Source organism: Chamaea fasciata, unplaced genomic scaffold (assembly GCF_029207755.1).
Source record: "Chamaea fasciata isolate MVZ Bird 193981 ecotype frontalis unplaced genomic scaffold, bChaFas1.0.hap1 SCAF_13, whole genome shotgun sequence".
Taxonomy (NCBI): Eukaryota; Metazoa; Chordata; class Aves; order Passeriformes; family Sylviidae; genus Chamaea; species Chamaea fasciata.
Window position 1 is genome coordinate 1,826,557 of NW_027094098.1, and position 22,339 is coordinate 1,848,895.

The window sequence follows — 22,339 nt, forward strand, 5'->3', positions numbered from 1 at the left end:
TGCCGGCGGCAGGCGCCGACAGCCCAGCCCGGCAGAGAAAACAGCCCCATGGCCACAGGGACAGAGAAGGGTGTGCAGGTGGGCAAGGGGCCCCAGGGGAACTGTGTGGGTGTGCACAGCCTCGTTTCGGGCGGTGGGCACGGGCAGGGGGGTGAGCTTACCGCCGTCCAGCACGCCTCTTCTCTCATCCAGGCGGCCCACGGCCCCGCTGCCTGCTACTGGGAGCTGAGCCGGTTCCCTGCCGTCACCCGTGCCACCCTCAGGGCCGCGGCTGGGGGCCAGACCTTCCTGCTCTACACCGGTGAGTGGCGGGCTCGGCCACCCCCGCGCCTTTGGCCCGCGGGGCCCGTGTGAGTGGGCGCTGACGGCTCCGTCCCTCAGAGTGCAGCCGCCCCGACCCGGCCGGCCGGCGGCTGCTGCGCTTCGACCGCCACTACAGTCTGCGGCGCACAGCCGGCCGCGAGGGCCTCACCGCCAGCCGGACCGCGCTCAGCGCCGAGATCCACAACCAGTACGGCACGGGCGGGCTGCGGGACGGGGCGCCGCGCCTCTGGCGTGGCCCGTGCCTGTGGCGGTGCCAGCGCCCACAGCGGGGCCGGGGCCCGCAGCGCACTGCTCCGTCCCTCCCGCCCTCAGGCTCCTCAGCCAGGACTCGCCCACGGGGCAGCGCCGCGCCGTGCTCAAACGCTGCCCGCGCCAGGGCCGCCAGCTGCTGGAGGTAACGCGGCCGTCCCGGTCGCTCACCGGAGTGGCTGGAGTGCCAGGGCAGGGTGGTGGGCGCCGTGTACGCGGTGTGCCGGTGCTGACGCCCGTTCCTCCAGGTGTGGGACTGTGGGGGATGCAGCCACAGCGTGGATCTCACGGCGTTGGGGAAGCATGGGGACGTCTACACGGAGGGTAGGGCCCCTTCGCCGTGGTCCCTGCCCCCAGCAGGGATGAGGTTGTCGTGGCCAGCAGCCCTGGTGGCTGCCTGGTGCCCAGCTGTGCCTGTACCAGGCTGGGCTTTAACACCCTCCTGCCGTGCCAGGGCCCTTTGCCTGCCTGGCCTGGTCACACTCAGAGACACGGCTCCTCTATGTGGCTGAGAAGAGCCGGCCCAAACGACAGCCCCCCTGCCCCTGGGATGTGCCAGGAGCAGCCTGGCCAGCAGCAGAGGATGAGGACGAGGAGGTAGGTGCCCCATGAGAGTGTTCAGTGTGCCTCCAAGCATGCCATGCGCACTGTGAAGGTGGCACATGGCCCCTGTGCACACCACGAGTGTGTCATGGACAGAGCTCCATGCCTGGGGTCACTGGCCATGGGGCTGACCAGGCTGTGCTGCAGTTTGTCTACCATGAGGACTGGGGGGAGGCCCTGAGCACACACAGCGTACCAGTCCTCTGTGTCCTGGACCTGGAGGGCCTCAACCTGTCAGTGCTGGAGGGAGTCCCGGAGCACCTCTCCCCTGGCCAGGTCAGGATGGGGTGCAGGGAGCACCCCAGGGGACGCAGCCTGGGGCTGTGGGATGAGTCTGACGGTCACACAGGCCCTGTGGTCCCCGGATGACCATGGTGTGGTGTTCGTGGGCTGGTGGAACAAACCCTTCCGCCTGGGTCTGAACGCCTGCTCCAACAGGAGGTGGGTCCCAGCCAGCAACTAGCCCCGTGCCAGGATGCCCATGGAGTGTCAGCACAGTGAGGGTCCAACCTGACCCACTCTTTCCTCCCAGGTCAGGGATTTTCCATTTGGACCTGGCCAGCGGGTGCTGCGGTGAGCGCTGGGGTCCTGGGGGGTGCCTGGAGGTCCCTGGGATGCTGACCCCTTGCTGCCCACAGAGCTGCTGTCAGCAGAGAATGCTTCTGTCTGCTCCCCACGGCTGAGCCCTGATGGCCAGCGCCTGCTCTACGTGGAGGGGGTTGTGGGGGGGCCCCACCGGCAGTGTCTGCGCCTGTGCATGGTAAGTTGGGGCCTCACAGGCACCAGGCACGGCTGTGCCACCTTGTGCTGCCAGCACAGTGCCCAGCCCACGTGTCACAGCCTCTCTCAGTGCCTGGCTGGGGTGGGGGCGTCCCTAAGCCTCTGTGCCTCAGTTTCCCCTGGCATGGGTCCATTCCTGAGCACTGGCTCTCCCCAGCTCACCTGGCAGACGAGGCAGATGGTGATGGTGCTCGATGTGGTGCAGGAGCCCACAGAGGGTGAGCAAGGCACAGTGGGCAGAGCTGGGTTCTGATGGGGGGCCGGTGCCACCCCCTGCCAGGTGCCCATGACCCTGGCTCACTAGCCCAATGCTCTGCCCCACTCGCAGCCTTCACGGGGCTCTACACAGAGGTGCTGCCACCACGGTGCTGGGCAGCTGACAGCCGGCGAGCCGTGCTGGGCACCCCTCAGCGGAGCCGCACGGTGAGTCCTGGGGATGGCAGGGCCAGGGATGTGACCCACACACCCCATGGTGACACCACTGCCTGTGCTCTGCGCTCTCACAGGACCTGCTGCTCGTGGATACGGAGGCGTCCACTGTCACCAACCTGACGGCAGGTACATGGCACCTGTACCTGCATGGTGCTCTAGTGAGCAGCTGTGATCACCAACATGTGTTCTGTCCCCAGGGTCACCTGAAGGGTGCTGGGAGCTGCTCACTCTCCAGTGGGACCTGCTGGTGGCCACCTGCTCAGCCCCCCACCACCCCCCCAGCCTGGTGAGCACCGTGTGGCACAGTGGGATATGGCACAGCAATGTGTGGCCAGGCACAGCACGGTGTGGCACACACGCCATGGTGTGGTGTAGCATAGAGAGGCATAGTGTGGTATGGAACAGCCAGATCCAATGTGACACAGCCTTGGCATGGCACAGCCTTGGCATGGCACAGCCCCCGTGTCATCCATTCATTGCCTGTGCCCAGGTGGTGGCTGTGCTGCCGCCAGCAGGCCAGGAGTTGCCCCTTGCCTGGGTGCCAGTGGAGGACACCCCAACAGTGCCTGGTGTCACCTGGAAGACTCTGATGGTCCAGCCACCCTGCAGTGGGCAGGGCCCCACTGCACCGAGTGAGCCCCTGGGGGCCCTTGCTGCACCTCGGTGCTGCCTGGGTGCCAGGGACCCTTGGGAGTAGGGGGGTGGGCAGGGTGCTGGGTGCCCAGGGTGATGGCTGCTGAGTGGGACTTCTTCCCTGGTGCAGACACACAGGCTTTTGAAGCCCTGCTGCTGACACCCTCAGATGGCACACCACCGCACCCCCTCATTGTGTGCCCCCATGGTGAGTGAGGGGACAGTGGGGACACCCTGGCAGTGCTGATGGCACCCCAGGTGATGCCCATGCTGGCCCCAGGTGGCCCCCATGCTGTCTTCGATGCCCGCTGGCGTCCGAGCATGGCTGCACTCTGCCAGCTGGGCTTCGCCGTGCTCCTTGGTGAGTGCTGGGGAGCTCGGGGACATGTGGCCCTGTGTCCCAGGGGAGACATGGCACCCACGGCCCTGTCTCCTCAGTGAACTACCGTGGCTCCCTGGGCTTTGGCCAGGCCAGCATCAGCTCCCTGCTTTCCCGTGTGGGTGAGCAGGATGTGGCAGACACCCAGGTGAGGGGCACTGGGCTGGGGGTGCTTGGGGGGATGCTGCTGGAACGATGCTGATGTTTGGGTGCCAATGGTGGGTGCCCCACGGGTGAAGCTGGCAGTGGAGCAGGCGCTGCAGAGAGAGCCCCTGGACCCACACCGCCTGGGCCTGCTGGCTGGCTCCCACGGAGCCTTCATTGCCCTCCACCTCCTCACCCGTGAGCCCGAGCTTTACCAAGCCTGTGCCCTGCGCAGCCCCGTCTCCAACCTGCCTGCACTGCTGGGCACCTCTGACATCCCTGACTGGTGAGTGCCACCCCCATCCTGTGCCATGCCATGCCATGTCCCTGTGCCACCTACCAACGTCTCTGTGCCACAGGCGCTACACCTCCCTGGGGCTGCCCTACTCCTTTGACCGGGTGCCACGTGCTGAGGAGGTGGCCACCATGCTACTGCGCTCGCCCATCTCCCAAGCAGCCCAGGTAAGGCAGGGTCAGGATGGGTGTGGGGTGCCAGGTGTGGGGTGTCAGACACCCACGGAGGGCAGTGCTGCAGGTGCAGACACCGGTGTTGCTGTGTGTGGGCGCTCGGGACCGGCGCGTCAGCCCCACACAGGCGCTGGAGCTGTACCGGGTGTTGCGGGCCAGGGGTGTGCCAGCACGGTGAGTGGGGTGCAGGTGGGAGCAGGGAGGGAGCTCTGGGGTGGTGGATGAGCATCTTCCCATCTTGTCCCTCCCAACAGGCTCCTGTGGTACCCAGAGGGTGGCCATGCACTGGCTGGTGTGGAGACAGAGGCCAATGTCTTCAAGAACTGTGCCCACTGGTTTCTCCAGCACCTGGGGCAGCCCAGACAGGATGGGACAGACCAACACAGCCCCTAGTGCCCACGGTGGTCCTGGGCTATGCCTGCCCCAGGGTGACTGCTGGCTCTGGGGACGACACCTGGACCAGAGGCAGATGGAGTGAGCATAGTCAGGGGCAGGGATGTGGGTTGGGGTTAGGTGTCAAATAAACGTGAGACCCAATGCAGTGCCAACCCCTGTGACCAGGGCTGTGCCTTTATTGTGCAGTGGCGGCTGTGCCAGGCTGGGAATGCCAGCTCAACCCATCTTCATCACCTTGTCGATCCAGTCAACGTAGAAGGAAACACGGATGAAGAGGGCGGGCTGGTCAGTGCGGGCACAGACACGGGAGGGGGTGATCACCCCCTCCAGCACCCAACAGTCAGCAGTGAGGCAAGCCAGTGGTCCACCATAATCGCCCTGTGGCGTGAAGAGAGCAGTGTCACCCTGGTGCCAGCACCTGCCGCCTCCCTGGGATGAGTGTCCCCAGCCCAGCTCACCTCGCAGGCACCCACGCCAGCACGCAGCGGGGCAGTGCACAGCTCGCTCTCCTTAAGGCGCCCACGCAGTGCTTTGTTGCACTCGCTGTGGGCCAGCACTGGCAGCCGTGCCACGTTCAGCACGCTGCTGTCTGCCGTGCCTGTGGGCAGAGAGCACGGGGCAGTGGGCATAGGATGCAGCATCCGGCATGCAGGGATACAGGGGAATGGCACGGGCAGGGGATGCTGTGGGCAGGAAATGGCATGGACAGGAGGATGTCATGGCAGTAGGATGTCATTGCAGGGGGATGTGGAAGGGAGATGTTGTGGAAGAGGAATAACACGGACAGGGTGATGCCAGGGGCAAGGGATGCTGCGGGCAGAGGGGATGGAATGGCATTGGCAGGGTCTGTATTGAACAGGGAATCCCCCAGCAGGGGCTGCCCAGGGCAGGTACCTCTGGTCTCTCCCCAGCCGGCAATCTCACAGACAGTGCCTGCAGGCACAACATAGCGCTCAGGGGGAAGGCAGATCAGGGCCACACGCCTGGTCAGAGCAGCTGGCCTGTAGCAAGAGGGACAGTAGGACACAGTGCCAGCCTGTCCAGCAGTGGAGCATGGCGGAGGCCAAGGCATGGCCACTCACCTTGCTAGCTTCAGCATCACCAGCTGGGACTCAGAGGGGCCGCAGACAATCCGCACAATGGGGATGGTCTGTTGGTCAGGGTCCCCAGGGCCAGGGTCCCTGAACAGCGTCCCTAGCTGCACCTCATAGCCAGTCAGGTCAGCATCACTGTGGAACAGGGACATGAGGGCACAGGGGCATCCCACCACCCCACATCCCAGCCCCAGCATTACCAGGAGGAGAAGCACTGGCGTGTGCTGATCACCCACTGCTCCTTCACCAGGGATCCCCCGCAGAAGTGCACACCAGCCCTGTGGGGACAGGGGGTGAGCTCTGGGGGGGGCACTGAGTACATGAAAGTGCATTTGGGACACCTACTCACCGGTTGCGGATGCTGACAGTCCAGGGCGAGTTGCCAGGCTGACCACCAACGATGCGCCCCTTCTGCAGCAGCCTCTCGTCCCGCTGGCCACATTGCTCAAATGTCACCGTGTCTGTGGCCAGAGTGGGCATCAGCCGGGCCTGTACCACCAGCACCCACCCCACGGTGCCCACCCAGGACCCACGGGCCCCAACCTGCATTCTCCATGATGGAGGGCACTGTGCTGCCAGCTGCAGAGAGAAAACAGAGGGTGGCACTGACACAGGATCCAGCCACCCTGAGGGTACCAAAAGTACCCTGTGTGTGGCCAGGGTCCCCTCCAGCTCTGCAGGGATGTGGGTAGGGGCTCACAACAAGGCTTGATGGCACAGTAGTCAAAGGGGGTACGGGGATCCATGGTGTAGCACCAGGGGCCATGGCTGTCATTATCGGGGTTGCGGCAGTAGTTCTCCTCCAGGTGTGCCTCAGGGTGGGTGGCAGGCGAGATCCTGCCAGGAGGCAGTCACCACCACTGTTACCATCTCCATCCTCATCTCCATCCCCACCTCAACCCCATCTCCATCCCCAACCCTGTACCCACCCCCCCCCGCCTTGCACACTCACTGGGGCATGTGGGGTGTCTGGGCAGCCCAGGGCTGGCACGTGATTCCCTTGCGTGTCTTGCTGACGTGGCCGTGGTAGTGCTTGCCGTGGCCATGGTAGCACTCTGGGGACAGGCAAAGGAGCGCTGGCACCCCTCACAGGGGCACCGGGGTGGGCACCCAGGGACAGGTGCCTGGGGTGGCTCACCTTCGGCATCCTGCTCATCGGGGCAGCGGCGGATGTGGAAGCAGAAGGCGATGCGGATGGTGGGGCGGGAAGTGAAGCACCACGGTGCCTCTGATCCATCGGGGTTGCGGCAGTAGTTCTCCTGCAGGTCCCTGGAAGAGGGGCCGCATGGTTGTCCCCCTCAATCCCACAGTCATGGGTGCTGCCCACCACCACCCTCCTGGGGTGTACAGCCATCCCCTTACTTGCATGGGTACTTCTCGGGCACGAAGTGGTGCTTATGGGGCACCTGGGAGTCCCAGCGCTGGCAGGGGATCCCCGACACAGTAACATTCACACGGCCACGGTAGCCTTCACCCTTGCCCCTGAAGCAGCTGTTGGTTACGTTGACAGGCCGTGGGCGTTTTTCTGCTTGTGTAGCCAGAGAGAGGGGCAGAAGAGCAGGGTCAGGGGTGGCACCTGGGACCCTCAGGCCCAGCCATGCATGATGCTGGTGGGGACTTACTGCAGACACGGATGCGGCAGTATTCACGCTCCCGCCCGGGGTCGGTGGTGTAGCACCAGGGCCTCTCAGAGCTGTCAGGGTTCCGGCAGTAGTTGTCATCTAACCCCTTGTCAGGGTACCTGGGCCAGAGACAGGGAGCAGCAGTTGGGGTGGCACCATCACCCCAGCACCTGGTACTCAACCAGGGCACTGCATTGCTGGGGGCTGGGGGTTAATACTTGTTGGGGTGGTAGGGGTGCTTGTGTGGGTGCTGCAGGTCCCAGCGCTGGCACTCTATCCCTGATTCGGTGTGGTCCACGGTGCCACGGTAGTCCTCCCCATTGCAGGTCATGCAGACAGCTGCCAACAACTTCAGGGCTTAGTGTGGGGGAAACATACAGCACAAGGTGACCCTGGGATGTGGCACTCACCATCCTCACACTTCTTAATGCCGCAGCTCTGGTGTCGGACATTGGGATCAACAGTGTAACACCACGGGCCCCGCTTGTCCCGGTCAGGGTTTCGGCAGTAATTCTCCTCCAGCCCATTGCGGGGTGATGGCAGAAACCTGCTGGCAGCAGAGTGGGTAGGAGAGCTGCCAGGAATCTTTTGCCCTGGAATGGGCACAGCCAGGATGATGCACTACCCCTATCAGTGCCATTGCCCCCAAGCTGTCCCCATTGCTCCTGCACTATCCCACACTGTTCCCTCCCCATTCCCCATTGCCCCACGCTGCCCAGGGTAGGTGCCACGGGCCAGCCAGGGACACGGGGGCACCTGTGGTCATGCGGTGTCGTGGCTTGCCAATGCTGACAGCGCAGCCCCTTCTCCGTTGTGGCCCGTGTGCCGCGGTAGCTGGAGCCATCGCCCACGATGCAGTCCCGCAGGAAGTCTGAGCAGAGCCAGGCACCTCTTCAGAGCCCCAGGGCCAGGTCAGGGCACATGGGCCATGAGGAGCCCTGTGCCGGTGGCCTGTGCCCAGTGTCTGGTGTCCCCATACCCACCCATGGCACCAGCCCACCTTTCTTCTGGTACAGGTCATAGTGGATGTTTTTCTGCAGCTGGATGCGGGGTGAGTGCTGGGTCCAGGGCAGCAGCTGGCACAGCTGGCTCTGCTGGTCATGGTGGAAAGCCCTGGGAGGCACAGCGGAAGTCTGGCATGGCACCATGTGAGGCCAGAGCCTGCGGGACCTGGGTCACACACGTGAGCACGCAGTATCCAAGTGCTGAGAGTGACCCAGTGGTGTGGCCCCTGCACTCCCACCTGCCCTGCGGCGGCACTGTGTCCTGCTCACCGGCAAGCCAGGCTGGTGGCACAGCGCTGGGCACACTGTTCCGCAGTGCCCTGCTCCGGCAGCGGTGGCGGTGTATCCACGGGCGCCGCCAGCAGCTCGGTGGCTCGCAGGCGCTGGAAGTCATTGAGGGGTGAGCGGTGGCCTGGGGAGTGTGGCAGGAGCTCAGCGTTCCCATAGGGGGGACAAGCACTGGGACCCTGTGGAGGGTCGGATCCCTGCCCCACGGAGCAGGATATCCCTGTCCCACAGAGCATGGGATCCGTGTCCCATGGAGAAGGGGAACTCTGTCCTATGGAGCATGAGATCCATGTAATATGGAACAGGGGATTCCTGTCCTATGTTCTGATCCGTGTGCCGTGGAGCAGGAGGGTCCCTGCCCTTCATCACCCGCTGCAGTTCCCTGCATCCGGCTGCCCCCCTCCGCCGTGGGACAGGGCATGGCCTGCAGGCTCCCGGGTCGGCCGCTAGCTCGGCCTTGGGCCCCGCACTGCCCCGCGCCCTCCAGCCCCACGGCGACCCAGCCTGGGGCCCTACCTGAGCCCAGAGCCGCGGCCAGGGCGAGCAGGACCCCCAGCACGGGCTGCATGGCGGCGGCCCCGCGTCCCCGGGCCGCTGGAGCTCCGGGACGGCCCCGAGCAAATATTTGCGGCCGGGCGCGGAGCCAAGCGGGGCCGCGGTCACCCCGCGGCGGGCACGCGTGGGGCGAGGCGGGGCCACGGCCGGGGGCGGGGCGTTTGCGGCGGGGCGGGGCCAGGAGGGGCGGGGCCAGGCGGGGCCGGGGTCACCCCGGGGCGGACACGTGCGGAGTGGGGCGGGGTCTGAACGGCGGGGCGGATTCTGGCGGGGCCGGGGTCACGCCGCGGCGGACACGCAATGGGCGCGGGTGGGGCCTGCGCACAGAGGGGGCGGGCCCGGAGCAGCGGGGACGGGTCCTGCGCCACTGAGGCGGGGCCTGAGGGCGGGGTGGGGCCCTGGGGGCGGGGAAGAGGGCGGGGCCGTGCGGCCGGCCCCACGGGAGCGGGCGGGGTTCTGGGACGGGGCGTGGCCGCACGGGGCGGCCTGGCGGGGCGGGGCGGAGGGGGGCGCGGCCCGCGATGTTGCCGGGCGCCGATTGGCCGCGGCGCGCTCGTGCCGCCGGTTGCCAGGCGCCGCGCGCGCGCGCGAGCCCCGCCCCCGGGTACGTGCCCGCGCGGGGTCGCGCTCGCGCCGCGCCGCCCGCTCGGTGCGTCGGGGCCGCGGAGCCGGCGGGAGCGGGGCCGGGCCCGGCGTGCACGGTGAGAGCGGGGACGGGGTAACCGCGACCGGCCGGAGCGTGGCTGCGGCGGCACCCGCCGGGCCGCCCTGCCCTGCCCTTGGCGGCGGAGAGCGGGGCTGGCGCTGGCGGCGCGGCCTGGGCAGAGGGGCGGCGGGCCCGGGCCTGGCGGAGAGCGGGCGGCGGGGTGGCTTTCCCGGCGCGGCGCCGCCTCAGCTCGGCGCGCCCTCCGCGGCCAGCGGGGTCGGCCCCGTGCCGCCTTTCCGCCGGGCCGCGCTCCCTCCGCGCCGCTTTCCCGCCGCCGCCCTCGGCCCTCGGTGGGCGCCGCGCCCGAGAGTGCTCGGCGGGGCCGGGCGAGAGGCGGAGCGGCCCCGGGGCTTCAAGCGGCCGGGCCGGGCCGGGCTGTACCGGGTGAGCCTCGGGGATTCGCCGGGAGCGGCCCAGGTGCTGTCGGTAGCGGCAGCCGGCTCTGGTTGTGACAAAACCCGTGTGGGCGTCCCGGGCTCTCCCCGCTCACCGGGACCGCCGTGGGAGCGCAGGTGGGTGTCCAGGTTGTGTGTTCCTCGGGGACAGGTGGCTGTCCCAGGCTGGGTGGCCGGGCAGACTCTCGACCCTTTCCCTGTGGGGCTCCCTGGGCCCCACCACTTCCCAGGGCTGACCTTGGCTCGGGCACTGCGAGCGTGACTAACAGGAGAGGCTGTTCCGGGAGAGACAGACCGGCTGGCAAACTTTATCTTCAGTCCCCAGTGCAGGTGACTAAAGGCAAGTTAGTGGTTCTGCCGCCAAAAAAAGGTGTAAATCCCGGATGTTCCTTGTGGCCTCCCTTGTTTCTTGGAAGCAACAGGCTGCAAAGTGGCTCACCCAAGTTTCCAATGCCGTCGAGTCAAAGGCCTGGATTTACTGAGTTTTGCCGCAGGTTTGAAGTTGGCAAACGCGTGTTTTTGGAGTATAACTAGGTCCTGCTGCTCGGGGGGAAGGTTTGGACAGGGGGATGTGGGACCTGGCTGTTGGGTTCGTGGTCACTCCCTGAGGCAGTATATCTCCCTTGGTCCAGGAGCTTTGAGGTCCTAGGCTTGGGAAAACAGCACTGGCATTCACCTGTCCAAAATGAGTTTAAAACCTTATTTTTGCATTAAGAAAACCAAGAATTTGCCTATTTCTCCTTAGCCCTTCCAGGCAGGAGCTTCTTTCTGCTGCCCATTGCTGTTACATGGTGGACTACTAATGCCTCTTGCCTTGCGAGTACTGTTTTTAACAAAACTTGTTGTTTAACTTTCCGAATGGAATGCTGTCTCATCCCACCTTTAGCTTTACAAATTCCTTTCCTCGCTTTAGGAGTTTCTAATTCTTAGGTTTCTTCACACAGTCTCTACTGCTATACTGAGCATCCCAAACCACTTATTCATTCGTCCCGATGCTTGTCATTGCACTCTTCTATCCTAAATATAGGGTAGTATGCCAACAGAAGGAGCTTGAGAGCAAGCTGAAGTGCTGGGAACACCACTGTTTACTCAGAGGAGTAATCAGCAAAGCCTGGCTGATTCCAGGTCATGCCGACTCCTTGCTGCAGGAGTTCAGGCTCACTTCTTTGGGAGCTGGCACGAATGCTCCAATAAATGGGAGATGTTGCTGACAGCACTTGCTGGCTTAGACATACCCATTTCTTTAAGCATTGTGTAAATAGAGTAGTAAATTGTGCTTAATTGTTGGCACCAGACCTGGGGAATCAGTAAGAATTATGGGGCTGATAGCAGTAAAGGTGTTCTGCTCTCACTGTGTACCAGTAAGTTTTGCATGTGTGGCATTTGTTGACCCCAAGCCCTTGTCTGCTTTTAGAAATGCTGGTACCCGTTGGTGACTTACACACTCTGTTCTCCTCGTCTCCCAGTGCCCGGAGTGCTGAGCTCGGCTGCTCTTGGAAGCGCAGAAGGACGAGTGGGACTCTTTGCCGGCCTCAGCCGCGAAGCTCCTGGTCAGAGCTGGCCCAACGCTCTAGGCGTGACTTGTCTTCCACGGGCGGCTGCTCTGGAGGAATTCCAGCCGGCCTCTCGTGGGCAGAGCAATGCCCTGACAGCAAGGGGGTAGTGTCAGAGGGAGCCCTGCTGCGTCCTGGCTTATGTGAGCGTGCTGGCAGAAAGGCCTGAGAGGTGCTTTGGGGCTCGGCACTAAAGACCAGTGGTCCTGTTGGGGACTGAGGGAGAGGAGTGTGCTTGCAGCAGCTAGATCCTGGGGGAGTTTTCATGCTTTAGTGTCTGCAGCACAGGTGTGAGGTGCGGTGTGTTGTCAGCAGAGAAGGTGTGATGGTTCTGCCCTGGCAGGGGTGGTGTTGCTCACCAATAGAAACGGTGTCTCCTTGCCTTTTCCGTGTTCCTTGGGGAGATAATGAGACAAATTGGCCTGGAGAGATAGCAGGGTACTGCTAGGTACTCCCCAGCCTGGGGAGGAACTCCGGCTGGTGGAGTAAAGATCTGCCTCTATCAGCTATCTGAAAAGTTTTGTGGGGATGATTTGGGATGGTTTGTGCCTTTACCCCTGTTAGCTGAGGAACGGTACTGAGGAGTTAAGTCTAGTGATGATTAATTTGAGTGGAGAAAATGCAAACGCTGAATTCTTTTTAGGCAGACAGGGGTCATGTAAATAAATGCCTCTGGCATTCTTTGTGGTGCTTGCAGACTGTCTACCAATTACTTCTGGTCTCTTGCTGAATCAGTGGGAGGCTGTTGCTCCTTGAGCTCCAAGTACTTTGGTGGTGATTTGGGTGAAATACAAATAAACACAATTGGATTGACCTAGTGTATCTGAGCTCTTGGTATGCTGAAAATGTTTGTTCTTAGGATGTTTGTGCAGTCTGGAGAGCTCTGTACCTTAAACCCAATTTGCAAAGGACTGTGACCGTGTTTAAGCTGTGAAAAATAAAATATCAGCCAGAAGAACCTGTGCTTTTAGGGCTTGTTCTGTGAGATTGAATTTGAGCAAACTACTAAGGTGCTGCTGGATGGAAAGTTAATGTACTAACCTGTGTGAACACTCTGGGTAGGTGCACGTCTTAGTCTGGTGCCTTTTTCTGTGTATCTCCTGTGCTTATCTGTTCACTGAAACTCTCTGGTTCAGCTTTTCTGGGATAAAATTTTAGCTTACCAGCAAGAAAGATGGTTGTATGTGTTTGATGTTACCAGTTTTTGTTCAGTGGATTTTTTTCTTGAGCATCTGAACTGCTCTGCTGATGCAGCAGTGTCTGAAGGAGATGATCCAAGTCCCCCAGCCAGACAGTCCTTCTCCCTGTGCAGTGCCTGAGCTGGTTACCTGGGGACAGGCAGAAAGCTCCCTGGCTCTTGAGCTTGGTTTGTGAGGAGGAGGAGACAGGGCAAGGTGAGTGGCATGGCTTTGACTGGAGTTGGGTAGGCAGCAGGGGCCTCCTGTTTTCCTGAATGCCATGTCCTGCTCAAGGTCACCTCATTGCTACTTTTTCAGAGCCTTGAGGCACCCTGGGAGATTCTCTGCAATCTCTGCCCACGGCAGCAGTGCAGCCTTGCAGGGTTCTTCCACATCTGGGGTCCTGTCCCTGGACAATGTGGTGGGACCCAGGAGCTGGAGGGGGCTGCAGGGCTGTCAGGTGCTCCCACATCTCCTCACTGTGGCCCTTGCACATATCTGGAGAGCTCACAGTGGCTCCCAAACCTCAACACAAATGGTGATCTGTGTGACCCCTGGCTGTGTCACTGTCAGGCCATGCCAGAGGCACCGTGCTTGTCCTGGCGTGAGGTAGCGGAGGTTTGCGTGGGAAGGCTGAGCTGGGTAAGCCTCACTGCTTTTGGAGCAGAGAGGTCAGACCCCAGACATGCCATTGTGGTGCCTGCAGTCATCTTGCTCAGCTGACCTGTTTTGTCCCTGGGTTAACTTTCTGCAGTTTAGTAACCTGGATTGTCCATGGAAGGAGCTTGTAAATCCCCAACCAGGAGGAGTTTGTCAACAGCCCAGCACTGCAGGGGGAAAAGAAGTGAGGCTCAGCCTGGAGGAGGAGGTGGGCATGGTCCTTGTGGTGGGTTAGGTCAGAGCAAGTGGTCATCTCAGCCACCCTCATGGCTTCATGTTCCTAAAAGGGCCTTTCTCTTGCTTTGCTTTCAGCTGGGCCCTCTTGCCTCCTCCCAGGGGCCAGCTGTGGTGCTGAGCTAATGGATTAACCAGTTCATTCTGCTGATTTGGCATAAAGTTGGTGGTTTTTTCAGCTTGACCTTTTATTCACTTTGCAAGGGAAGGGTGTTAGACCATCCTTGGAGGCAGGAAGCCACTGGATCAGCTGAGCTCTCTGTAATGGTGCTCTTGGCTATAACAGATATTTACTTCTTCAGGGCTGAGTTGTCCCCCCTGTTTCACTGTCCTGCAGGTGTCCTCTACGCCTGGAGAGTAATTCTTGGTGGGATTCAAAGTACTGTCTTTGACATGGAAGAGGGTGAGGCTTAAAAACAGCAATAAAATTTGTCCTGACCCCAGCGTGTTCAGCTTTGTTTTGGGTTTTTCTTTGTAAAACCAGGCTCACAGCCTCATCTGAACCTGTAAAAATGTATCTGAGTGAAGGTTTCCGCTAATGAGTTCTCCTCTTTTCTCATGTTGTGGTCTCACCGCAGTGCTTTTGCCCTCACTGCAACCCCAAGTAAGGGTATGGTGTGTCTTTCCTGCTGTGCTTTCTGGGAAGGGCTCGATTCGTAAAGGGTTTACATGGGCAGCTTCTAAAACATTTTGTATGCTGGTTTCTCTGAGCATTCCGGCAAAGTGGCTCAGAAGCCCCTTCCTGCAGTTCTTGATGGTGCAGATAGTCCTTGTTAGGGACCTGACAGGCGGCATTCCTGCCCTCCCTCCTCTGGGGTGAACAAGTGGTTACAGAGAGGTTTCAGTTTACCCTCGCATAGTTACAGGTCACACCAGTGCTGGAGGTGTGTGCTGAATTCACACCGGTTTCTCTCTTTTTTTGAATTGGACTGTGCATTTCGACTTCAGAAAGCTTAATCTTCTGTGAAGTATGTTCCTTAAGGGTGGGGATTAGCATTCAGTAATTTTGATGAGAGTTTCCTGTAGCAGATACTGATCATTTTATATCAGTCCCAAGGGCTAGGGATTGATTTTTGGATGAGCTTGAGTGATAGCTTGAACCAGCGGTTTTCCACTGAAATGTTGAATCATGACAGGTGATGTGAAAGCCTTGTGCCTCTCTCACAGCCTCAGATTGCAGTGTGGGGATGGGGTACTGCTGGTCCTTGCTAGGTTGGCCCTGACTGCCTCTTCCCTCTTGCCCCCAAATGGATTCAAACACATTTCTTTCCAGAGCTTCTCGGATTTCCTTGTGTGCGTGGCTTCTTTGGGACTTAACAAATTCAGCAGAGAGGGACCAAGATCCCTGTCTGTAGTGCTCGTTTATTCAGCAGTCCAGGGTGCTGTACAGATTCCAGTTTAATCAGAATGGAAATAATTGCCAGTTTTGCCAATATGGCTTCTGTGCCTCTCTCGAACTTTTTTCCTAAAGCAGCTCTTCAGTATTGGTCTCTAGCTGGGAATTCCCTTTACAGCAAGAAGTTTCATCAGGTTTTCTCTAAGTATTGCTGAAATGTAAGGTGTGACCTTTATGTTGTGGCACTTGGGATTCCTGCACAAAGGCTTTACACAGGTGTGGGCTTCTAGATGGGGAATGAGAGGCATATTTGAGGCTGCAGTGATTCCCTGTTCATGTCCCTCAGGCTTTCTCCTGAGGTCTTGACCTCCGTGGAGTGTGAGCTCTCTGTGCTGTAGGAGCCGATTCCTGCATGACAGACCATGCATGGTGTTTCCCCACCCCAAAGGAAATATTTCTAGTGGAATTTTTATGATCGTGCCTGGGGGCCTACATTAAGGGGATAAAAGGTGGTTATTCTAAAACCTCTGAATTCAACTTCATAGTATCCTGCCAGGAGGCTACGCAAAATCAGTGTAGCTGTGTCTCTTTTTCTCTAAAAATCAGACGTCTTCCTCTACAGATACAGGTAAAGGCTGGCTGGAGTCAAGGGTGGGACTGTGCCAATTCAAAGGGAGAATCTTCTTGTAGTATTTTTCCTAAAATTCAAAACCTCCTTTGCCTATCTTCTGAAATTCCTTGGCATCTTTTATTTCTCCTACCACAGCAAAAGCTTTAAGACGTGTGGGAAAGTATAATCACAGAGGTACTGGCATCAACTGGACTTAATGGGCACAAACGACTCATAATTGATTTGTTTCATTAATTCTCACTTTCACTTCATTGAAAGCTTCTGCAGTGTGGTGTTTCTGCACAGAATAGCTGTTGTATGGGATGTGTAAGAGGTCCTGCAGCTTCTGCAGCATGGTCACAGTGCAGATCTGCCCATCCTGCGTGGGATAGAGCATCAGGAATAGGGCAGTCAGTCTTATTTTAATGAGTGACTGGGTCAGATCAGGTGTTTTTTAGGCTGGGTGTTAACGTTTGCGTTGATGGCAGTTACACTGAGTGACTGGACTGATGCTGTCATGCAATCTGTCATAAAGGTCTGTACCACGGTGCTGTGTGTGTTTGCGTGGTATCAGTTCACTTCTCCAGGGTGAGCTGTGTGGCCAAAACGGGAAACTTTGTGTCCTCTGCCTGGGGAATTTTGTGCTCCCAGTGTTGTTCATAAAGCCAGTGCTCTGTGTTTGTCTGTGCGCCTTGTGCTGGTTGCTTTTTCAAGAAAGAGTTATCACTTCTTAGAATACGATTTTGTTTGAATAGCAGGGGTCAGCCTCTAGGGAGGTAAGAAATTTGATCTGAGAATGGCAATTGCTGAGATAAATACAAATCTTCAGAAATGTCCAGAGAAAACTAAAGCAACGTGTTGTAACAGTACTGCATGCAAAACCCATGAACCCTTGGCACTAAACTAAGAAAAGTGTAGGAGTAGGGCTTTACAGCCTCGTGAAAAGTTTGTAGTCAAAGCTAATGTGAAAAAGGGCTTCACTTGCTACTGGCAATGATGTAAAATTGTATATTGAGGAATTAAAGCTTTGAGAAGGCGGCGTTGCTCCCCAGTGCAATAATGGTGATAAGCCAGGATAAAAGTTGTGTGCGATTCTGTGTGCTGAATGTGGCAGACGGTCTGTAGTACTCTGAGATTACCATGGCTAATTTGAGTGTGAGAAGGTGTGCTTAAAGCCTCAGTCAGAGGTGGACGAGCTCCTGCACTCTGGAAGCACTGTTACAGCCTGTGATGTGGTTCAGTCCCCACCCTCCCCTCAAACCAGCGTCCCAGCACTGGTACCATTGCACTGCACACCCATTATTCCTGAAAACTGAAATGCTGACCCTCCTCTTTGCTCTGTGCTGCTCTGCCAAAGCTCCTCCAATCTTTCAGTCGTTGGGTTGGGTGGGAGTGGTGCACGTCTCCACCTCCTGCTTTCCCTGCTGGAGCCGGGTCCTGCCGGGACAGGTAGGGCCGTGCATCTCTCTCCGGCGCCTCGGTGACTGGACGTGGCTGTGTGAGCTCAGCCTGGTCTGGCAGTTGGCTGTGCCTGGCCCGTGGGTATCCCAGGGGAGAGGGGTCGTGGTACTGTCCTGCCGTCACAGGAAGAAGCTGTTTCCTGCAGACCTCTGCTCTGCATCCTGGTGCTGTGCGCTTTGCTCCAGCGTGACCCAGCTCAGCAGCCTCCAGCTTTTTTCTCTTCCCTGAACGGCAGGCTCCTAAAGCCTCCCCTGGAGGTGCATAGCTTTGTATAGGGAACTTAATCCTGCCGACTCCAGGTAAGCCTCTTTGCACTTTTTATGGATTCCTTACAGTCTGTTCACATGCTGGTTCAAAACCTTTGCCTTGATATGATGCTTCAGGAGATCCTTTGAGGCAGCTTCTCCCCTGCGCCAAAGAAAGGCAGAGAACAGAGGAGGCAGTGAGATTTAGGGTTTGATTTTTTCTGAAGTTACGATGAAGTCAAGATACTGCATATAGGGGCAGTTCTGAAGGCACACCTTGGCCACACATACCTGTGTTTTGTGATGAGTTGGTCAGTTCACATCCTGCTGAAAAGCAATCCACCACCAGCATGAGGGAGATTGTGGAGAGCAAGGCTGGGTGCAGAGCTCTGCCCTGGGAGTGTCTTCTGGACTGGTGTAGTGTATGGCTTGGTCACTCCAGCTGGGAGCCCAGGAATGATTGCTCCACATGCTGAAGTCCTCGTTTCTGGTCATATATGGGAATTAAGGCTGGTGAAGCTGACTCCCCAGGCAAATGTTTAGGGGTGAGATTCTTCTTTAAGCAGTGACTAAGACGATGATTATTAGTGAATTCTACACAGCTGACTCTGAGCCCTGTTTGGGACCAGCAGTTGTAGGCTGTGCCAACTGGAAAAGGTCAGCTAAAGCTTGGAGCTCCCTGGGCACACGGCGAGGTGTCTGGTTTGGAGCAGGGAATAGCCACCCTCAGCTTCAGTAGAAGCAGATGGCTCAGCTCTGCAGCCTGAGCTCATCCAGGAGCAGACACCTTTCATTTCCCACTGTCAGTGTCTACTCTGGTTCAAGGCAGGCACTGGTATAGAAGCTTGTAGGCACAAGGGTCTGCATCTCAAAGGAGCTTTTCTGTTCCAGTCTGGGGGTGGAGGAAGAGTCCTGATGGGAAACCTGGTGTTGTAAATCTACTCTTAAGGAGCTTGAGGATCAGCTGGAGTGGCCAGTGTCCTCCTGCTTGGGCTTTGTGGCAGCAGCCATCTGAGCTGATTTGCAAAGCACTTTCAAAGGCAAACAGTTGTCCTGTTTACCTCCTCTCCTCAGTGGAGAGGAATTACCTGTGACAGCAGAGCTGAGAAGTTATTTTTTATTTCAGGCTTGGTGAGGAGGAGTGTAAATTTGAACTCTTCTGGATGTAGCTAGTTAAAGATCCTTCTGGAGCAGAAACACAGCAAAACATTGCAGCTCCCCATCTGGGTGGTGATCCTGAAAGGAAGCACAGCCCTTTGGGAAGGATGGTGCTACATCAGGAGCTGGTAATGCCAGGCACAATACTCCAGTTTTTTATCTTCAGCTGGTCTCTTGAACACAACAGGTTGCCAGTGTAGAGGCTGTTGGTGCAGGACAAGAGGTCTTGCAGTGGTGTCTCATTCCATTTGTGGTTGGCAGGCTTTAGAGCAGTCCCTCGCTTAGAAAAGTCACATGAGAAAAGCATTTCATGTATTTTTAGATGTCTTTTAAAGTGGCTTAGTGGCTGAAAAGAAACCTGCGTCAGGTCACTCTCCTGTTTGCTGCAGTTTGCCCAGGAGTGCTCGAGCGGACTATTAATGTGGAATAGATCCAGTCGGAGCCTTCTGCTGTAAGGGAATTGCTCTGCCTGCTACCAGGATGCAGCTGGCTGTGGGAGGTGACCGTAGCTCTCAGCATGTGCTGCTTAGATGCTGCTTAGGACAATAGTGGGAAATGAATGGGAGATGTCCAGCTGAACCCAGTTTAATTTCTCTTTATCTTTGGAATTGTCTGGGTTTTCCTTGGTGTCTTTGTGCAGTGCTCTTGCCCGGCACAGTTTGTTGCAGGGTCCAGACTTGGTGTGCTCAGCTTCTCAGTTGGTTTGAGCAGGTGCTGCTGGCAGAAGAAGCCCTTCCTTTTCCTTGTGCTGGTGTAAAGGGAAAGAGAAGTGGTCCTGCAGACCCTACATCCAGCCCGGAAACTGAGCCAGATGGGAACTGGGCCCTTATTTGTCTCTTGTTGCATTCCTGAAATGTGTGTCATTTCCCACGTCCACTTCTCTGTGCACTGTGACTCTTGTACCAGCACAAAGGGAAGAGAGGAGTGGGATGGGAGAGGTGGAAATGCTTCCTTGAGCAGGTACAGTGATTAAAATTATGATGTGGCTGCCTGTGTTGCCACTGTGGGTCTTCAAGCAGGCCGAGGCACATCTGCCCTGTGAGGAAGAGGCAGGGAGAAAGCTCAGCCATTCCTTTCTCTACAGATTTACCAAGTCTTTGCCAACATGGGAGGATACATACAGTTTGCAGGCCCCATGTTGCATGGTCCCTTGAGATCTTTGTGGGCCACTGAATAGGAGGAAAAGTTCACCGGTGCAGGAAGGAAGCATGATGCAGTGCACTGGAGGGTGGAAGTATGAGCTGACATCCTGGGGTGCACATGTGGGTGAGGTTGTTGGTGTTTCAGATGTTTGGTGACTGGGCTGTCATACCACCGCCTACCAGATAGGAAGACCATTTTTTCCAGGAGTTCTGATCTTTCAGAGTAAGCTGAAAGAATGGGAAGCAATGGCAAGTGAGGAGAGCAGGAAACTTGAGAGAAGCCATCTCTAAAAGCAGCAGTGTTTATGCAACAGCTAATACCAAATATTCATACAATATAAGCTCTGATTTTTACCTTGAGGCATCTGGTGAGGTGACCATTCAGTGACAATGTGCAGGCAGGTGGTACGAGAAAGCTGGAAAGCTGCAGGTCGCTCCCCTTGTTCTCCTGGGAAAAGTGTGTGTTTTTCCTTGTTTACTTGCTAGAGTGCTTAGTAATGGAAAGAAGTGTCTGAGGGAGACGGTCTTTTCCATTGCTTGCAGCCCTTGACTCAAGACAAGGTGCATAAGTGACTTTCATCAAGAGCTGAAGACTTCAGGGACCTGTGATCAAGGTCTCACTAGGTGCTGGCCTTCAATATGATGTGGTTATGGTTAAGAACATAATCTAAAGTAAAAATGTTGAGCTTAACAATGTGACCTGCTAAACTAAAAGAGTATTTAGCAAGAAAATTCATTTTTCTTGTCCCTCGCGCTTAAAATGAGCGTGGCTGTGCTGAGAGCTCTTTGGAGATGCCTCTGCATCTCACCCAAAGCCCCAGATTGCTTCTTGATTTATGCCTCCTCAGTTTGAGCCCAGGTTTCTGGAGATGAATTTTAACAGTGACCCTGAAGCAAGGGCAGGGTGGTCGGTGGTGAGTGTGGCTGGTGAGGGTGCTCCCTGGGGGTCCCACAGAAGCAGTGCCTTCCTTGCCTGGTGTTGTTTGGGCTGGGTTGGAGTCTGATGTGTGCTCCTGGGCTGAGGCAGATGGACAGCTGCATGTGCCACTGCCTTGTAGGGGGATGTGCTGGCTGTTTCTCAGGAGGCTCCTGGAGCTGGTGGCTCCTGCAAGCCCGGCCCTCCGGGCTGGGGACGTGCACGCCTGGCCTTTTCCCTGGGTGCCTTTTAGTGCCTGTATAAATACCAGCAGGCTTCAGATGCATTGCAAATTCTGGCCCTTTTTTTAAGCCCGAGTCATAAATAGGTTGGTGCTCACTTGTGGGTCCGGCAGAGCTGTCATTAGAAATGATGTAATGATTAAACTCAGCGTCGTGATGGCTTTCCTGCCGAGCTTCCCTCCCAGGTCTTGTTTTTCTGTTCTCTTCAGGAGCATCACAGGTGCCAGGTGAGATACATTTAAGCCCTGGAAAAAAGTTAATTTAGCAGAACTCGCTATGAAGTGGCATTTCTTTGGATGAGACAGACCAGCCACAGTCTGTCTTCTCCTTTTGATGCAGACACTGATGGTGCTCACTCTGCTTCCCAGGGAGCCCGTCCCGGCTGCAGCACAGCTCTGCACTAGATTTTATAGTTAGTGCTCTTTGGAATAAGTGTCATTTAAAAAGTATCCAGCCAAGGAAGAGCACAAGATGTAATTCCAGTGACGTTTGTGGATTTTTTTGTTTGGATTTTTCTTTTTTTTTTTTTCTCCAGAAGGACAGTGGTTTCTATTAAAGGGAATTGGCAGCGCCTGGCCTTTAGCCCTGGGCGGGAGACGAACTTTGAGGGTTCATCCCTTTGCTGCAGGGCCAGGGTGGCTTTCTGTACTCCTCAAACAGTGCAAAGCTCAAATCAAGCCATTCCTTGCACATCGGATATTTTTGTAGTTAACCTGTGAAGCTTTTGTGTACGAACCAGAGGTCCTGGGAAGGTACGAGAAACAAGCTATTTTTACTCCATCACAAATAGGGCTTGGCATGTTTATTTTAGACTCCAGAGCCGCTCAGGCCACTGTGGGGTTTTTTATAGTCTTCTGCTGTTACTGTCAGGTTAAAAAATCAACTTGAACTCTGGAAATCACAGGAAAATAGGGTGTCCCGGTGTACTTGGCTCCAGTGAGGCTCTGAGGAAGCTGCAGGGAGGAGTCGCCTGTGTCATGCAGTGTGCCAGTCTCGGGGTCTCCTGCATACCAGAGAAGTCTTTTCTGAGCCACCAGCTGTCCATGGACTACGTGCCCTTCTATTGCATCAACTGCCCTGCAGAGGAACAGTTCCCTTGCTGGGTGTCCTGACTGCATCTGTAAAAAGTCCAGAGCTGAATAACTTGAGGAGCTCTGGGGGTGAGAGCAGAGCTTGGCCATGAGGTGAGCAGTGCTGCAGCAGGTCATTTGTGCCTCCTGCTCCACAGAAGGTTTGAATTGCCAGGTCACCAGCATAGCTTTGAATATCATTTTTTTTTTTTCTACAGACAAGTTCACCAGGCAGCAGGAGGTGAAATTAATGAGACTGCCTTGTTTTCCTTCTACCACCAGAGTCTGAAAAGAGAAGGATTTAGGTCAGTCCTGCTCAAAGAGTGGGAGGATGCATGGAGGGCCCTGTCCCTTTCCCTGCATGGCCAGCTCTCTGCTCCTGCTGATGTGTGGTTGAGGAGTGCCCCTTTAATGGCAGGTGTGGTTTGCACAGGCACTTCCAACTTCTAAGCTCTTTATCCC

At 57.3% G+C, this 22,339-nt stretch overlaps 3 protein-coding genes across 10 annotated transcripts in view; 2 read left to right on the forward strand and 1 right to left on the reverse strand.

Moving 5' to 3' along the window:
- The first annotated feature begins 3 nt into the window (after positions 1 to 3).
- On the forward strand, positions 4 to 4,552 carry LOC136296219 (acylamino-acid-releasing enzyme-like). 6 transcript variants are annotated; one of them, XM_066195118.1, is made up of 22 exons: positions 4 to 78; positions 193 to 301; positions 382 to 511; positions 637 to 718; positions 822 to 897; positions 1,028 to 1,170; positions 1,324 to 1,452; positions 1,526 to 1,617; positions 1,709 to 1,749; positions 1,815 to 1,936; positions 2,114 to 2,174; positions 2,285 to 2,379; positions 2,463 to 2,514; positions 2,586 to 2,674; positions 2,879 to 3,020; positions 3,152 to 3,229; positions 3,302 to 3,382; positions 3,460 to 3,548; positions 3,640 to 3,830; positions 3,904 to 4,006; positions 4,080 to 4,186; positions 4,267 to 4,491. In XM_066195118.1, exons 1-22 carry the CDS (start codon positions 49 to 51, stop codon positions 4,403 to 4,405), a joined length of 2,181 nt encoding a protein of 726 aa, XP_066051215.1. In that variant the 5' UTR covers positions 4 to 48; the 3' UTR covers positions 4,406 to 4,491. The 6 variants fall into 6 exon arrangements, with proteins under 6 accessions (XP_066051215.1, XP_066051212.1, XP_066051213.1 ...); XM_066195115.1 differs by having other exon boundaries at positions 2,586 to 3,020; XM_066195116.1 differs by having other exon boundaries at positions 2,586 to 3,020; positions 4,086 to 4,186.
- On the reverse strand, positions 4,550 to 9,029 carry MST1 (macrophage stimulating 1). Of its 2 annotated transcripts, none has more exons than XM_066195122.1 (18): positions 8,933 to 9,029; positions 8,399 to 8,540; positions 8,125 to 8,237; positions 7,881 to 7,995; positions 7,535 to 7,671; positions 7,343 to 7,463; positions 7,125 to 7,243; positions 6,865 to 7,027; positions 6,641 to 6,771; positions 6,455 to 6,557; positions 6,203 to 6,339; positions 6,046 to 6,081; positions 5,852 to 5,963; positions 5,703 to 5,780; positions 5,491 to 5,637; positions 5,303 to 5,409; positions 4,867 to 5,006; positions 4,550 to 4,786 (listed from the first exon to the last, which is right to left on the reverse strand). In XM_066195122.1, exons 1-18 carry the CDS (start codon positions 8,982 to 8,984, stop codon positions 4,625 to 4,627), a joined length of 2,115 nt encoding a protein of 704 aa, XP_066051219.1. In that variant the 5' UTR covers positions 8,985 to 9,029; the 3' UTR covers positions 4,550 to 4,624. The 2 variants fall into 2 exon arrangements, with proteins under 2 accessions (XP_066051219.1, XP_066051218.1); XM_066195121.1 differs by having other exon boundaries at positions 6,865 to 7,030.
- A 567-nt stretch (positions 9,030 to 9,596) lies between these two features.
- Positions 9,597 to 22,339, forward strand: part of DAG1 (dystroglycan 1) — a 49,647-nt gene continuing 36,904 nt past the window's right edge. The window contains exon 1 of one of the 2 annotated variants that reach the window (XM_066195193.1): positions 9,597 to 9,672. The gene's annotated coding sequence lies outside the window, so the exon portion shown is untranslated. Of the gene's footprint in view, positions 9,673 to 17,156; positions 17,404 to 22,339 lie in introns of those variants that run through there. The other variant, XM_066195194.1, reaches the window with a different exon arrangement.